This window comes from Pseudophryne corroboree, chromosome 5, assembly GCF_028390025.1.
Source record: "Pseudophryne corroboree isolate aPseCor3 chromosome 5, aPseCor3.hap2, whole genome shotgun sequence".
In the NCBI taxonomy this organism is placed as follows: Eukaryota; Metazoa; Chordata; class Amphibia; order Anura; family Myobatrachidae; genus Pseudophryne; species Pseudophryne corroboree.
Window position 1 is genome coordinate 828,342,512 of NC_086448.1, and position 16,236 is coordinate 828,358,747.

At 46.5% G+C, this 16,236-nt stretch overlaps 1 protein-coding gene across 2 annotated transcripts in view; it reads left to right on the forward strand.

Moving 5' to 3' along the window:
- Positions 1-15,305, forward strand: part of WNT3A (Wnt family member 3A) — a 158,305-nt gene extending 143,000 nt beyond the window's left edge. For both annotated transcript variants that reach the window (XM_063924528.1, XM_063924529.1), the window contains exons 3-4: positions 8,246-8,511; positions 12,425-15,305. In XM_063924528.1, the coding sequence (XP_063780598.1) occupies positions 8,246-8,511; positions 12,425-12,904 (746 nt within the window). In that variant the 3' untranslated portion in view covers positions 12,905-15,305. The remainder of the gene's footprint in view (positions 1-8,245; positions 8,512-12,424) is intronic.
- The last annotated feature ends 931 nt before the right edge of the window (positions 15,306-16,236 follow it).

A 16,236-nucleotide genomic window follows, 5' to 3' on the forward strand; every position in this document is an offset into this window, starting at 1 on the left:
GTAGCCTGCACTGTATATTGTGTCTGTAGCCGGCACTGTGTATTGTGTCTGTAGCCAGCACTGTGTATTGTTTCTGTAGCCTGCACTGTGTATTGTGTCTGTAGCCTGCACTGTGTATTGTTTCTGTAGCCTGCACTGTATATTGTGTCTGTAGCCGGCACTGTGTATTGTTTCTGTAGCCAGCACTGTGTATTGTGTCTGTAGCCTGCACTGTATATTGTGTCTGTAGCCGGCACTGTATATTGTGTCTGTAGCCGGCACTGTGTATTGTTTCTGTAGCCAGCACTTTATATTGGGGGTAATTCCAAGTTGATCGCAGCAGGACATTTTTTAGCAGTTGGGCAAAACCCTGTGCACTGCAGCGGAGGCAGATATAACATTTGCAGAGAGAGTTAGATTTGGGTGGGTTATTTTGTTTCTGTGCAGGGTAAATACTGGCTGCTTTATTTTTAAACTGCAATTAGATTGCAGATTGAACTCACCACACCCAAATCTAACTCTCTCTGCACATGTTATATCTGCCTCCCCTGCAGTGCAGATGGTTTTGCCCAACTGCTAAAAAATTTCCTGCTGCGATCAACTCAGAATTACCCCCATTGTGTCTGTAGCCTGCACTGTGTATTGTTTCTGTAGCCTGCACTGTATATTGTGTCTGTAGCCTGCACTGTGTATTGTGTCTGTAGCCGGCACTGTGTATTTGTGTCTGTAGCCTGCACTGTGTATTGTGTCTGTAGCCTGCACTGTGTATTGTTTCTGTAGCCGGCAATGTGATCCCTTGTTACTCCCAGTGCTGAAATATAGGGTGGTTCGGGGTGGTACAGAGTACCATTAAGAAATATGGTGGTGGTACTCAGTACCACCAACCCACCGCTGGGGCATAATTTATAAGGGGCATTTTTATGTGTGGGACATAAAATGGTGTCAGTGGCGGGATCCGGTCTGAAGATCGACAGTGTCTAGGTCGACAATGTTTAGGTCGACCACTATAGGTCGACAGTCACTAGGTCAACATGGATGGAAGGTCGACAGGGTTTCTAGGTCGACAGGTCTAAAGGTCTACATGAGTTTTTCACATTTTTTTTCTTTTTTTGAATTTTTTCATACTTAACGATCCACGTGGACTACGATTGGAACGGTAAAGTGTGCCGAGCGAAGCGAAGGCACCATGCCCGAAGCATGGCGAGCGAAGCGAGTCATGCGAGGGGACGCGGTGCACTAATTTGGGATCCCGGTCACTCTACGAAGAAAACGACACCAAAAAAAAAAAATCCTCATGTCGACCTTTAGACCTGTCGACCTAGCACATTTCGACCTAGAAACCCTGTCGACCTTCCATCCATGTCGACCGAGTGACTGTCGACCTATAGTGGTCGACCTAAACATTGTCGACCTAGACACTGTCGATTTGATGAACCACACCCGTCAGTGGCATAACTGAGTGTTGCATAATATGTAAGGCATTACAGTGTAATAAGCATTACGGTGTGTTGCATGTGTAATGAGCATTACGGTGTGGGGCATAATGTGTAATAAGCATTATGGTGTGTGGCATATTGTGTAATGGGCATTACGGTGTGGACATAATGTGTAATAAGCATTACGGTATGTGGCATAATATGTAATAAGCATTACGGTGTAATAAGCATTATAGTGTGTGGCATAATGTGTAAGGGGCATTATGGTGTGTGGCATAATGTGTAATGGGCATTGTGTGTGGCATAATGTGTAATGGCTATTACGGTGTTTGGCATAATGTGTAATGGGCATTATGATGTGTGGCATAATGTGTAAGGGGCATTATGGCGTTTGGAATAATGTGTAATGGGCATTGTGGTGTCTGGCATAATGTGTAATGGGCATTACGGTGTTTGGCATAATGTGTAAGGGGCATTACAGTGTGGCATGAATTGGCCATGCCCCTATTGTCATGTAGCCACTCCCCTAGTTTTGTGTGACCACGCCCCTGCATGACATGTGACCACACCCATTTTTACTATCAGTAAGGAAAAAATTCTACTTGCAGCACTGGAGGTTACCCAGGTGATAAGACTGTTGGCATCCTGTTACCACAGAGCAGACCCCCTGGGTTACAGTCATGTATTGCTTGTGCTGTGCCCTGTGAGTGCACTTACAGATAAGCAGTGGGATAAGCCGGGCTCCAGAACACTAAAGGAAAGGAAGGAGTAGGACTCAGCGGGACAGGTAATGTATAGGAAAGTGGGACAGCTCTGATGACACGTGCTGTCAGCGTCTCCGTCGGCTTCCAGCAGCTCTGTGTACAGTACCGTGCCAGCGGATACTGACACAATACTCTCACTATAATCACAGAGGTAACTGGAGTTTCCACACAATGTATTGTTACTTTCCCCTGAGATGGTCGCTATCTATAATATAATGGGACAAAACGTCCGTCTAGCACAGGGGTGGGCAATTATTTCAGCTGGAGGGCCGCTTAATACTTCCAGCGAATATTCGAGGGCCACACACACACAATACTCAAAAAGAGTCCCCTTTACACATTACGGCAGACAGCGTGCCCTTTTTTTTACACATTACGGCAGATAGCGTCCCCCTTTTTACACATTAAGGCAGACAGCATCCCTTTTTACACATTACAGCAGACAGCGTCCCCTTTTTACACATTATGGCAGACAGCGTCCCCTTTTTACACATTACGGCAGACAGCGTACACTTTTTACACATTACGGCAGACATCGTCCCCCTTTTTACACATTACAGGAGACAGCGCCCCCGTTTTTACACATTACGGCAGACATCGTCCCCTTTTTACACATTACGGCAGACAGCGTCCCCTTTTTACACATTACGGCAGGCATCGTCCCCCATTTTACACATTACGGCAGACAGCGCCCCCCTTTTTACACATTACAGCAGACAGTGCCCCCGTTTTTTCACATTACGGCAGACATCGTCCCCCTTTTTACACATTACGGCAGACAGCGTCCCACTTTTTTACATATTATGGCAGACAGTGTCCCCTTTTTACACATTAAGGCAGACAGTCCCTACCCCCCTCCCCCCCCCTCCCCTAAACCCATATTGCAGTTTTTAACTCCGCTGCCTCCCCACCCCTAAACCTATATGGCAGCTTAAGCGCTGATCCAGGGGCTGGCTGGACAGGGAGTTTACCTGTTTGTCACAGTGGCAGACGATCCCCACTGTCCGATGATCCGCGCTGCTGCTGCTGCTGCCGCCTGGAGTCACTGCTGATGTGGCCTCTCCTGCTCCCGCTCGCTGGCCGCCGCTTCTTCTCCTCACTCAGCCGCCGCTCCTGCTCACTGCAGTGCCCGCCCCCCGTGCCGCCCAGCGCGCGCATGGTAACAGAGGAAATCCTGGTCAGCTGACCCTGTGACGTGACCGGGATTTCCTCAGCGGCGCCGCGTCTGAGAGCAGTGCAATGACAAGCGGCCTGTCGGGCCGCTTGTCATTGCACTCTGGTGGGGCACAGCGGGCCAGGCACGATCGGTCCGCGGGCCGCATCCGGCCCGCGGGCCGCATGTTGCCCACCCCTAGTCTAGCAGCTGCTAACTGAAGAGTAGGGAAAGCACCACTGCCCTGGCCACATGATCTGACGGACGGAGCAGTGACAGCCCAACGAGGGGGCGCACACCCCATCCCCTCACAGCTCTCACTGGATGCTGTATGGATGGAGTTCTGTACCCTCCTGTCAGCACCCATAGCCGAAATACACAACAAGTGGTGCTGTGCCGCTGGCTGTACATACACAGTGAGAGAAGTGGTACTGTGCCACTGTCCCTACACACAGTGAGAGAAGTGGTACTGTGTCGGTGGCTGTACATACACAATGAGAGAAGTGGTACTGTGCCGCTGGCTGTACACACACAATGAGAGAAGTGGTACTGTGCCACTGTCCCTACACACAGTGAGAGAAGTGCTACTGCGCCGCTGGTTGTACATACACAATAAGAGAAGTGGTACTGCGCCGCTGTTCTTACACACACAATAAGAGAAGTGGTACTGTGCCGCTGTCCATACACACACAATAAGAGAAGTGGTACTGTGCCACAGTCTGTACATACACAATGAGAGAAGTGGTACTGTGCCACAGTCTGTACATACACAATGAGAGAAGTGGTACTGTGCCACAGTCTGTACATACACAATGAGAGAAGTGGTACTGTGCCACAGTCTGTACATACACAATGAGAGAAGTGGTACTGTGCCACAGTCTGTACATACACAAGAGAAGTGCTAATGTGGCGCTGTCCGTATAATAAATCAACAACTCTTAATACAAAACGTTGCACGTCACAAAGGAGCTAAGAGGTCTCTTTACTAAGCCGTGGACGGAGGTAAAGCGGAGAGAGATAAAGTACCAGCCAATCAGCTTCTAACTACCATGTCACAGGCTGGGTTTTAAAAATGACAACTAGGAGCTGATTGGCTGGTACTTTGGGGCCTTGGGGAGAGATAAAGTGGATGGAGATATAGTACCTGCCAATCAGCTTCTAGCTGTCATTGTTGAAACCCAGCCTGTGACATGACGGTTACATACCTCCCAACATTTGGAGTCTGTGAGTCCGGATTCCATGTGCGTGAATGTTGCGATCGCGAGCCACGCCTCCCATTTCCGTCACAGTGGGGACATGGCCAGCGCTCTGTGAGCTGCTGGCCATGTCCCCAGACCCTCTGCATCACTGGAATAGACGCTGTGCGCATGCAGACATCGTCTATTCACCGCTGCTCTGAACTGAGCAGCGAGTGACAAGGAACCTCCCACCGCGGGACACTGCCGCCACGGGAGGGACAGCGGGACAGACCCAAAAAATCGGGACTGTCCCATGAAAATTGGGACAGTTGGGAGGTATGCGGTTAGGAGCTGATTGGCTGGTACTTTATCTCTGTCCAAGGCTTAGTAAATAGACCCCGAAGTGACGTAGAGATCGGTGAATTAATCTCGCCAAAGGGCCGAGCAGACTACAGTACTTGTGGGCCCTGGGTTAGGAAGGCCAGCGTTTATCAGCCCCACTCCCAGCAATCCTCAGCCTATAGCCCGTGTTTACTATCCTGCAGTTGTCATCATGGATCAGTGCCCAGGAATTAAGTGCATTACACAGGTATGTTCTACTTGGCTTCAGCCAAAATGCCGTTCACACCCCTTCAGTGCTGGAGGGCTTGAGAACAGGACAGGCTGGTGTATGAAATCCACTCGCAGCGCAGTCTCCTTCCCCAGCAAGTCCTGATCTGTCCTCGCTCTCTCTCTCTCCGGTCTCAGCGAGAAATATTTGCTGTCATCGTTGGATTTGCAATTCCTGGCGGCGGCTGTATATCCCGGCCTGATAACTTCATTACAGGCAGCAGCCCTGCGGATTTGCTGCCGGTGATGATCCGGAAATATTCTGGGTTCAGGCGAGGGTAACGATATTTTTAGCACTTGTTTCTGAGCGCCATTGTCCGGGTAGAAGTTGTGTCATTGCTAGGTGGTGGGAAGTGATACACAGTGCAGCTTAATTACAGTTGTACAAGAGCAGGGTATTGGGTATATAGTATTGTGTCGGACACTTTCGATTTTTTTTACGCAAGCGAATTATATTATTTATTCTGCGTATGTTTGAGTCACACCCGGATTTTGCTCATACAAAGTCGCAGCACTGGGCGGTGACTTGGGGGAGTGGCTTTTGTTGGTGGGCGCGTCAGGGACTGCGCTGAAAGACGCACTTCCTCTGGCGGCCACGTACCTCTGGGGGTTGGTCTAATGTCTGATGGTGCAGCCGATGTCCTCGACACGTCGCAGGGGATTACAGCCGCAGCCGGACGGCATCTCAGTAGGGTAACCCATCGGCTGCGGCATCACTATAAACCGACAGTCGCGGCCCTGCACCTCCATCCGCCTCTGAACCAGGCCATAGGGTCAGGATTGCACTTTTTTTGCATTGATAATGCTCCCGTCCTTTCAGTACATAGTAACAGTCACAGCCCAGGAATTGTGACAACTGTATCTGACTTGTATAAAAGGACTCGTGTTATTGTGCAGTTAGTCTATTGTGAAAAATAGGGACATTGCCAAAGACAAATCCAGAAACACTGGCAGTCACTGGAAATGAAGGACATTTGGTAACGAGACAGAACGTAACGAGACGGAACATATAATATACAATTTGCTAAAATGACTGTGACATGAATCCTGGTTGCCACTGGCTATCCTTATGCTGGCCCTGTTTCCAGGAGAAGTGCGGAATAAACGTATGCAAATCCTACTGGGTGTAACTATGCATTAGAGCGCCCACCATCAGGGTGTTATTGGAGGATTCTGGCAGTGATGGCGGCACCAATTGGCTGGTATGGTTAGTCTAACAGCGACTTGTGCCTTATGGAATATATCAGATATCAGTCTCTCTCATTTCCCCCCAAATATCTGTTCATTTCTCTCTCTGAGACAGGCCAAGCTGACTGCGCTCACGTGCGTCCCTCTCGCTAGCGTGCTACCACTGATTGGGTGCGTTAAGTCGCATATTTTCACTTTGTTGGTAAAATAATACATTTTCTGCATTTCCCTATGTTGTACCCATTAATGTGAAGGCAGGCACATATGTCTCTAGGGGTGGTATTCAGTATGGCGGTTGTTGGGATACCGGCGCCGGAATCTTGACACCCGGCATACCGACACCTATTCTCCCTCTTGGGGGTCCACGACCCCCCCTGGAGGGAAAATAAATAGCGTGACGAGCGCAGAGAGCCCGCAAGGAGCTCATTTGCACTCGCCCAGCTGTCGGTATGCAGATTCAGTCAATTGAATGTTATTTTTTACAATACATCTTATTCTCACAAGACACTAGTGTCCAGATTTATGAAGCCTGGAGAGTGATAAATTGCACGGTGATAAGGTATCAACCAATCAGCTCCTAACTTCATTTTTCAAACACAGCCTGTGACACGGCAGTTAGGAGCTAACTGGCATTTTATCACTGTGCTATTTATCACTCTCCAAGGCTTGATAAATGGGCCCCTTACTGTGTGGAGTTTGTATGATCTCCCTGTGCTTGCGGGAGTTTCCTCCGGGTATTCCGGCTTCCTCCTACAATCACCAAAACATACTGTTAGGTTAATTGGCTCCCTAATCTGTGTGTATATATGTGGTTGGGAATATAGGGGGTCATTCCGAGTTCATCGCTAGCTGCATTTGTTCGCAGCGCAGCGATCAGGCTAAAAAACGGCAGTTCTGCGCATGCGTATGCGGTGCAATGAACGGGCACAACGAGCGATGCAGTTTTGCACAGGGTCTAGCGAAGCTTTTCAGTCGCACTGGTGGCCGCAGAGTGATTGACATGAGGTGGGCGTTTCTGGGTGGCAACTGACCGTTTTCAGGGAGTGTGCGGAAAAACGCAGACATGCCAGGAAAAACGCAGGCGTGGCTGGGGAACGCTGGGCGGGTGCGTGATGTCAAATCCTGAACTGAATAGTCTGAAGTGATCGTAAGCGCTGAGTAGGTACGGGGCTACTCAGAAACTGCACAAAAAACTTTGTAGCCGCTCTGCGATACAACCGTTCGCACTTCTGCTAAGCTAAAATACACTCCCAGTGGGCGGCCGCATAGCGTTTACACGGCTGCTAAAAACTGCTAGCGAGCGATCAACTCGGAATGACACCCCTAGTGTAAGCTCCACTGGGGCAGGGACTGATGTGAGTGACTGCTATGGCCTCTGTAAAGTGTTGTGTAATATAATTGTGCTGCATAAATAACTAGTAAGAAATAAATTATTTGTACAATACTGTAGAACACTTAAAAACAGACATTCATAACCTTGGTCCTCAAAGCATACTGACAGTCCAGGTTTTAGTGATATCCATGTTTGAGCACAGATGGCTAAAACAAAATAACTGAGGTACTAATTAAATCACCTGTGCTTAAGCCTGGATATCACTAAAACCTGGACTGTCAGTGTGCCTTGAGGGCCGAGGTTGGGAATGCCTGGTGTAGAGGTTACAAAGGTGAAAGAACTGCATAGAATTGTTGTGTCGTGTACGATAGTATTGGGGGGGGGGGCACTGTGTTATTTTGTTTGTGTTTTATATGGGAAAAAAAACATTTAAAAAAATTCTCCTATACCTGATGGGTCACCTGAGTCTGGGCCCGCCTCTTATTGGGTGACAGTGTGCGTGTCATGTGACCCAGCACAAATGTATAAAAACAGCAATGATTGGCCTATGTCACCGTCCAGCAGATCACCTCAGAATCTAATTCATTCAATTCCTTCATCCACAGCGACCAGAGAGTCGGCATTTGTTCACGCCATCGCCTCGGCTGGAGTGGCCTTTGCTGTAACCAGAGCCTGCGCTGAGGGGACTGCAACCATCTGCGGATGTGACAACCATCACAAGGGACCCCCGGGGGAAGGCTGGAAGTGGGGCGGGTGCAGCGAGGATATGGACTTCGGGAGCATGGTGTCTCGAGAGTTCGCCGACGCACGGGAGAACAGGCCAGATGCTCGATCGGCAATGAACAGGCATAACAACGAGGCGGGGAGAACGGTAAGATATGTGTTCCCTGCGTTGTCGTCACGCCATTGTTGTCAGCTGTCCCACAGAGAGTTCTAGGTTTTTCTTACTGATTCCTGATAATGGGGGTAATTCTGAGTTGATCGCAGCAGCAAATTTGTTAGCATTTGGGCAAAACCATGTGCACTGCAGGGGGGGGGGGCAGATGTAACATGTGCAGAGAGAGTTAGATTTGGGTGGGGTGTGTTCAAACTGAAATCTAAATTGCAGTGTAAAAATAAGGCAGCCAGTATTTACCCTGCACAGAAACAATATAACCCACCCAAATCTAACTCTCTCTGCACATGTTACATCTGCCCCACCTGCAGTGCACATGGTTTTGCCCAACTGCTAACAAATTTGCTGCTGCGATCTCGACTGAGAATTACCTCAATGTCCCTGTTTTTTAATATGGGCCTTTTTGGATGTACTGCTTCTCTTATTCTGTATTTACGATACAATTCTCACGATCCGTGATAGAACTACCGTCGCGGTGGGGGGTGGGGCTGACGTGGGATCCGGAGGTTAGGGCGGCTCAGTAATGCTGATTTGCCTCCCACCCTTTCCAAGTCTCCTGCTCTGATTGGACTTTTTAAGCATATGCGATTCCAGCGTATGTACAGTGCTGGATGATGGTATATTGTAGGGGTGCAAATAAGCTGGTACAAGGGTCCAAAGGTCTACTTCTGACGCGTTTCGCTCCTCTTATGGGGGCTTCCTCAAAGAAGTTGGTCAATTGATTTTTTAATCCAATACATGGACTGATTTTTATTTTTAAAAATACTCTGTGCACAGAGTTTACCTGAGATCCACCTCCTATAGCTAGGTAATATATTTGTTAGTGATTTTATTTGACCGGTCTAATAGTTCATTGTAAAGTGTATATATATATATATATATATATATATATATATATATATATATTTATATGTATTATTAAAAAATATATAGAATATATGAATTTATCCATTTGTCCTTATTGAACTTTGAGCCATATCATACTATTTACAGCGCAAGAGGGGATTAGTTCAGTGTTCTAGTGTTACCGGAGACTATAAAGTGCCGGTTCTTTTTGACTTGATTTACCCCAAGTCAAGCTCTCTCCTGCAGCTTGAGTATACAGTATTTGCAGTAATATTTATATATAATTTTTTAATATTTGTAATTTGACCATCAAATTATGGTGATGATATATTAGCGCCTGGTTACATTCCTTTGTATTGTCTATGTATTAAGCCTTGGAGAGAGATAAAGTGCATGGAGCTAAAGTACCAGTCAACCAAACTGTCATTTTTCAAACACAGCCTGTAACATGGCAGTTAGGAGCTGATTGGCTGGTACTCTGGTACTTTGGGGGACATTTACTAAGCAGTGATAAGAGCGGAGAAGTGAGCCAGTGGACAAGCTGCCTCATCAACCAATCAGCAGATCTGTATAATTTTATAGTATGCAAATGATAGATGTTACTTCAGTGCTGATTGGTTGATGGTTCACTGGCTCACTTCTCCGCTCGTATCACTGCTTAGTAAATGTCCCCCTTTATCTCCATCCTGTAGTTGTAGCTGCCGACACATAGTATTAAAAACGTCTGATCATGCTACAGTGTCTTACTGCCCCCAAATTTTTTTGTTACATAGCAACAAATTTTGGCGACATACAGTAAAGTATCTGACGGGTTTGGGCTTCCACTGGCCACGGGCAACAGTTTTACTGGTTCATGGTCAAAATGTAAGGGGTTAAGGCATCAAGCAGTAAAAAGAGTGGAGAAGTTGCCCATAGCAACCAATCAGCATCTACTTATCATTTTATAGAAAGGACTTGATAAATGCTTCCTCAAAGAAGATTGGTTGCTACGGGCAACTTCTCCACTGGTCCACTCTTTTCACGTGATATATCAACCACTTAGTTCTAAATATCTAGAACGCTATTGGAGAAGAGTGAGTTTTGTTAATGGTGGTGGTCAGTTCAACACATCCATCCGCAGCTGCCCCTCGCAGATGTTTCCATTTAGACGGAACACTGGCCAGAGGGGCCTTCCCAACATCTATATACAGATGCATCCTCATGCATCTAGCCTCAATACGCCATGGAGGGCATTTTTTTTGCTGAAAATGCATCTGATACGCAATTCAACAGAACTGCTATATTGTAGCACTTCGTGTACAGATTCAGAGACTCAGTAGCACACAGATATACAAGTGTCACATTAATTAGCACAGTCACCTGGGGCGTCCTAGTCGCATTGCGTTGTGACTAAGACGCAGTTTCGGCAAATGATAACCAAAAAAGACACCCAACACTAGAAGATTCTCACAGAACCTGACGTGCCAAGAGGCCATGTTTGGCCTGACTGCAGCAAAGATGTATGAGGACATATCTGTATGACCATAAATGGTGCTACCCAGGAACCTCAAGTATATGGAGTCCCTAATTTCAGTCTTATACTTTATGTGGTCTATGGGGGTGATTCCGAGTTGTTCGCAAGCTAGCTGCTTTTAGCAGCCGTGCAAACGCTAAGCCGCCGCCCTCTGGGAGTGTATCTTAGCTTAGCAGAAGTGCGACCGAAAGGATCACAGAGCGGCTACAAAAAAAAGATTGTGTAGTTTCTGAGCAGCTCGAGACTTACTCCTTCTTTGCGATCACTTCAGACTATTTAGTTCCTGTTTTGACGTCACGAACACGCCCTGTGTTCGGCCAGCCACTCCCCCGTTTTCCCCGGCACGCCTGCGTTTGTATCTGACACGCCTGCGTTTTTCCACACACTCCCCGAAAACGGTCAGTTACCTCCCAATAACACCCACTTCATGTCAATCACACTGCGGCCAGCAGTGCGACTGAAAAGCGTCGCTAGACCTTGTGTAAAACCACTTTGGCTTTTGTGAAAGTACATCACGCATGCGCATTGCGCCGCATACACATGCGCAGAAGTGCCGCTTTTTTGCCTAAACGCTGCGCAGCGAACAAAAACTGCTAGCGATCAACTCGGAATGACCACCTATGTACTAAGTCTTGAAGAGAGCTAAAGTAGACAGAGATAAAGTACCAGCCAATTAGCTCCTAACAGCCATGTTACAGGCTGTATTTGAAAAATGACAGAAGCAGGTTGGTTGGTACTTTATCTCTGTCCACTTTACCTCTCTCCAAGTCTTTGTACATAGGCCCTCATTCCGAGTTGATCGCTCGCTAGCTGCTTTTAGCAGCAGTGCACACGCTAGGCCGCCGCCCTCTGGGAGTGTATCTTAGCTTAGCAGAAGTGCAACCGAAAGATTAGCAGAACTGCTCGAAAAAATTTTCATGCAGTTTCTGAGCAGCTCCAAACCTACTCCTACCTTGCCATCACTGCAGACAGTTTAGTTCCAGCTTTGACGTCACAAACACGCCCTGCGTTCGGCCAGCCACTCCCCCGTTTCCCCAGCCACGCCTGCGTTTTCCTCTGACACGCCTGCATTTTTTTAGCACACTCCCGGAAAACGGTCAGTTACCTCCTAGAAACACCCACTTCCTGTCAATCAACTCACCGATCAACAGAGCGACTAAAAAGAGTCACTCGGCCTTGTGTAAAACTGCATAGTTTTGTGTGAAAGTACTTGGTGCGTGCGTACTGCGGCCCATACGCATGCGCAGAAATGCCGCTTTTTAGCCTGATCGCTGCGCTGCGAACAACGGCAGCTAGCGATCGACTCGGAATGACCGCCATAGACCCTTAGGTCTCTCAATCACCCAAATGTCTATTTCGTCCACAGTTGCCTTTATTTTTTAAACAAAATCAGCTGAGATTGTGGCTTTGCCATTTAGACAAAATTCATGCTAACATTCAATATTCTGGCTTTAAAATGCTCTGCTAGATTAATAGTAATACTGACTAAATGACAAGATTAATGTTCTTTCTTTTTTTTTCATTGTATAGTCGATCACGGACCACAGACACCTCAAATGCAAGTGTCACGGACTGTCCGGAAGCTGTGAGGTGAAGACCTGTTGGTGGTCACAACCAGATTTCAGGATGATCGGTGATTATTTGAAGGACAAATATGACAGTGCCTCGGAAATGGTTGTGGAGAAGCACCGGGAATCCCGCGGTTGGGTTGAGACCCTTCGGCCAAAATATACTTTCTTTAAGCCACCTACAGAGCGGGACCTAATTTACTACGAAAGCTCACCCAACTTCTGTGAGCCCAACCCAGAGACTGGGTCTTTCGGGACCCGAGATAGGATATGCAACGTGACCTCTCATGGCATCGATGGGTGTGATCTTCTATGCTGTGGACGGGGACATAACACGAGGACTGAAAAGAGGAAAGAAAAATGTCATTGCATTTTCCACTGGTGTTGCTACGTAAGCTGTCAGGAATGCTTGCGGGTGTACGATGTCCACACCTGTAAATAAGCCACCACTAGCATACAAGACTCTTCCAAACCATGAACTGAAGTCTGTTTTATTCAGGCTTGACTCCGTGAGTCCTTTCAACATTACAAAGACTCGTTACTGATTGACTGATATAAGTCTAACAGCTTCTTGGAGACCCCAAGATGGATCTGGAGAGTAGCCTCCTCCTTCAATGGAAATTCCTTGAGTTGGCCGTCTGCTGCAACGTGTTGATTGCAAGGAAACTTCATAGTCATGCACTTGACTGTAGACCTATCAGGTCCAGCAGCCAAGCTTCCAAGTTACAGTTTGCTGGAGGAGATTCACTTCTCACCAATAAACAAATGATTCAAATATCTCACATTCCAAGTCAAAGCTTTCCAATGGAAGCAAGTCTCTGCTGCCTATTTTGTACCATGACGAGTTAAGAGAAATTAAATTTAAATTCTGCAAGGAGAGAACTGCCAAGCCATCATAATAACCTAAATATATGTATGTGTATATGTAAACATCCCGTGAGTCCTGGTTTCCTTGAGACGGACCTAATTTCCTTCACGGCACAAGGGTCTGTGGGGTTAGGGCATAGCCAAAGGGTGCAGTCGTTATTGGGCCACGAGGTGATTGGGCCCGTCAGCCTTGCAAACACTGTTATGGTGGTTGGTTATTATTACTAGTTGGTGCAGGCATCAATAGTGGGTGCTGGCAGTTCTGCTATGGTCACTAGTATTGCAGAGCATGTGCAGTGGTCAGCACATACGTGCTAGAGCTCCCAAGACATTTTCTATGGGGTACGGAGATGCTCCTGATCCATCTTGGTGACAGTTACATGAAGGGTGGAAGTTGGGTGGGCCGAGGCATGGTCTGTGGTCTTTGGGGATCAGGTACATGAGGTTTGCAGAGGTGAATCTTGGTGTCTATGGGTTCCAACCCTACTTGACTTGATTAACCAAAACATTCATGTAATAGCAATATCTGGCATATGACAAATTGTTGCAGAGGGTTTACATTAGGTTGTAAACTGCACTTAACAAATGTACTCCATTTTTTATAATAGTCTCATCATGACACTGAGATAAGAGGGGCCATTATAATGAATCAATGTGTCTAGGCTACTGAATATCCCATCAATTTATTGTGTGCCCAAACTATTCACCTCTGTGTTCTTGTGTTTGTATTAGACTGCACATTCGACTGTCCTCTGACAGTATCCTACAGGCCAACGTACTGTCGCTCTCTGGGTAGGTTACTACTATAAACCTTATAATACAATTCCAAAATCCTACCATTACATCCCGTACTTGCAAGTCATGAGCCTTATGGTTTCAAAATGATCCCAGTCCTCTTGCTCTATGATTTGACCCATATTTATCTCTTGAGACAAATAAGTTCAGCAAAGTATTGATGAGAGGTACGTGGCTGACACGGCCGGAACTAAAGGGAATGGAACGATTCAGAAAAGCTGGAAAATTGGTCGGGAAAGCACTAATCAAAAGTCTCTTCTTCCCTTGAAATGCTGCTATCTTCCTTACAACTATACAAAATATCATTGTTTTCTTTCTATGAAAGAAATTGTTTAGATGCTAGTTTTTTAAGAAAAAAAAAAGATGTGAAGTTTTTATACTAATTCATCTTCTGATATATATATAATTATATATGTATTATTTTTCTTCCGCAGTCTATAGACAGGTCTTAATTTTATTGGCAAACAGGGAGAGTATTCAAGTTATTAGAGCTCTCAGTCGGCAGCGCGCCGTCAGTAATCACGAAGAGCTCAGAAAAGTATCTCCGCACGGCATAGATAGAGAAATAACTTGTTTTGTGAGATGGTCGTTCCTGGTAAAAAAAATATATATCCATATCTAGACGAATAGTGAGGTCCAGTATCGAAGTTCTGGATAAGTAACAACAAGATGTTCTCTTAATAATAAATTATTATACATAGGTGAGATGTAGTTGAGTAATGAGAACGTGAAATACGAACGTCCTTCGACCGTAGACGTACGATGATCATGTCACGATTACGTTGGGTCGTCGTGGCTTATTCACCTGTTTCGCTCCAACGATGAACGGGGTTTCCAATCTTTCACGCTAATCCTTCCTCCCTCTTACAGAAACGCACGTGTGATGTATAATATTAAGATCCAAAGCTATGTACAAATTAGACCATCACCTTTTTTTAATTTGTATTTTATTTTATTTTAAGTTCGATGATTTTTTTTTATGACTATTTATTTTATGAATAAATGTATATATTAGTGAGAGTATATATTTTCAGAGATAAGTTGTCGGGACAGTGTTGTTATGGCTTTTGCTACTGTTGTCGTGACCTCAAAGTCTTATAGCGGTTCCTAATGACAGCACACGAGTCACGGCGCCATGTGTACAGTTACTGTGTTACCTGTAAATTGCTAGATTGTGTTAACTCTATATTGATAATTAAATATGTATTAATTTTAAAAGAACGGACTGGTGTTTTCAATGAAGCCTGGGGTGTCTTTCCTAGCTCGCAATGCGCAAGTAACAACTTTTGTCCGGTGGTGGTTTGCACACAAGTGTAATTGTGAAGCGCTGGTGTGCACGGGCACCTACGGAGAACAATAATTAGGCAATTGGCCCATACAATGGCTTCCTTGTAATGGGTGCTTGCACAGTTATGGTGAAAAATGTCAGGAACATGAGTGTAACTGTTACGTTATCATAGTATAACACATTGCTGCCACCACAAATGCCAGTATCAGCCCTTCCCCAATGTGTGCGTCTGAATGTGCAAGGGCTGAACACTCAATTTCAGCGTCTGTTGGTCGCACCATGCAAACTTGCACCAGCCCCCTGGTAAGTGCAGGTGATCCATCTGAGAATAGCCCCCAATGTGAGCAAGCGAGCATCTCCAGCGACACGCTAAATGACATTCCAATATCATTATTTATTATTATCTCTGATACTGTGAGTCCCGGGACGGACTGTCTAGAGCTGTTCAAGGGCCCTGGCGTAGTAGCATCCACGCCCGCAGTGGAGAGGGGGCGTGGCCACAGCTTGCGCTTATGTATGTCGGACAGCTGAGCGGTGTTCCGGGTTGCTGCGCTGCTTGACCATCCCGTCTTTCTGTCTGGCCAGACTAGGGCCCACCAGTCCATTGGCCCTCCTGGCATTTGGCAGAAGTGGCAGATGGGCAGTCAGGCTCTGAGTGCTTCTCAATCGCAACTGCACCTCTGCTTACCCACTGCGTAATACAGGCACCACAAAAACAAATGCTCAAATCTACTCTGTCATTCAGAATCAGGCCCCTGAGGAACTGTGAATATTATCCCATGGCACGGAACAAGACAAAGGAGTAGGGATGGCCATCGGCCATC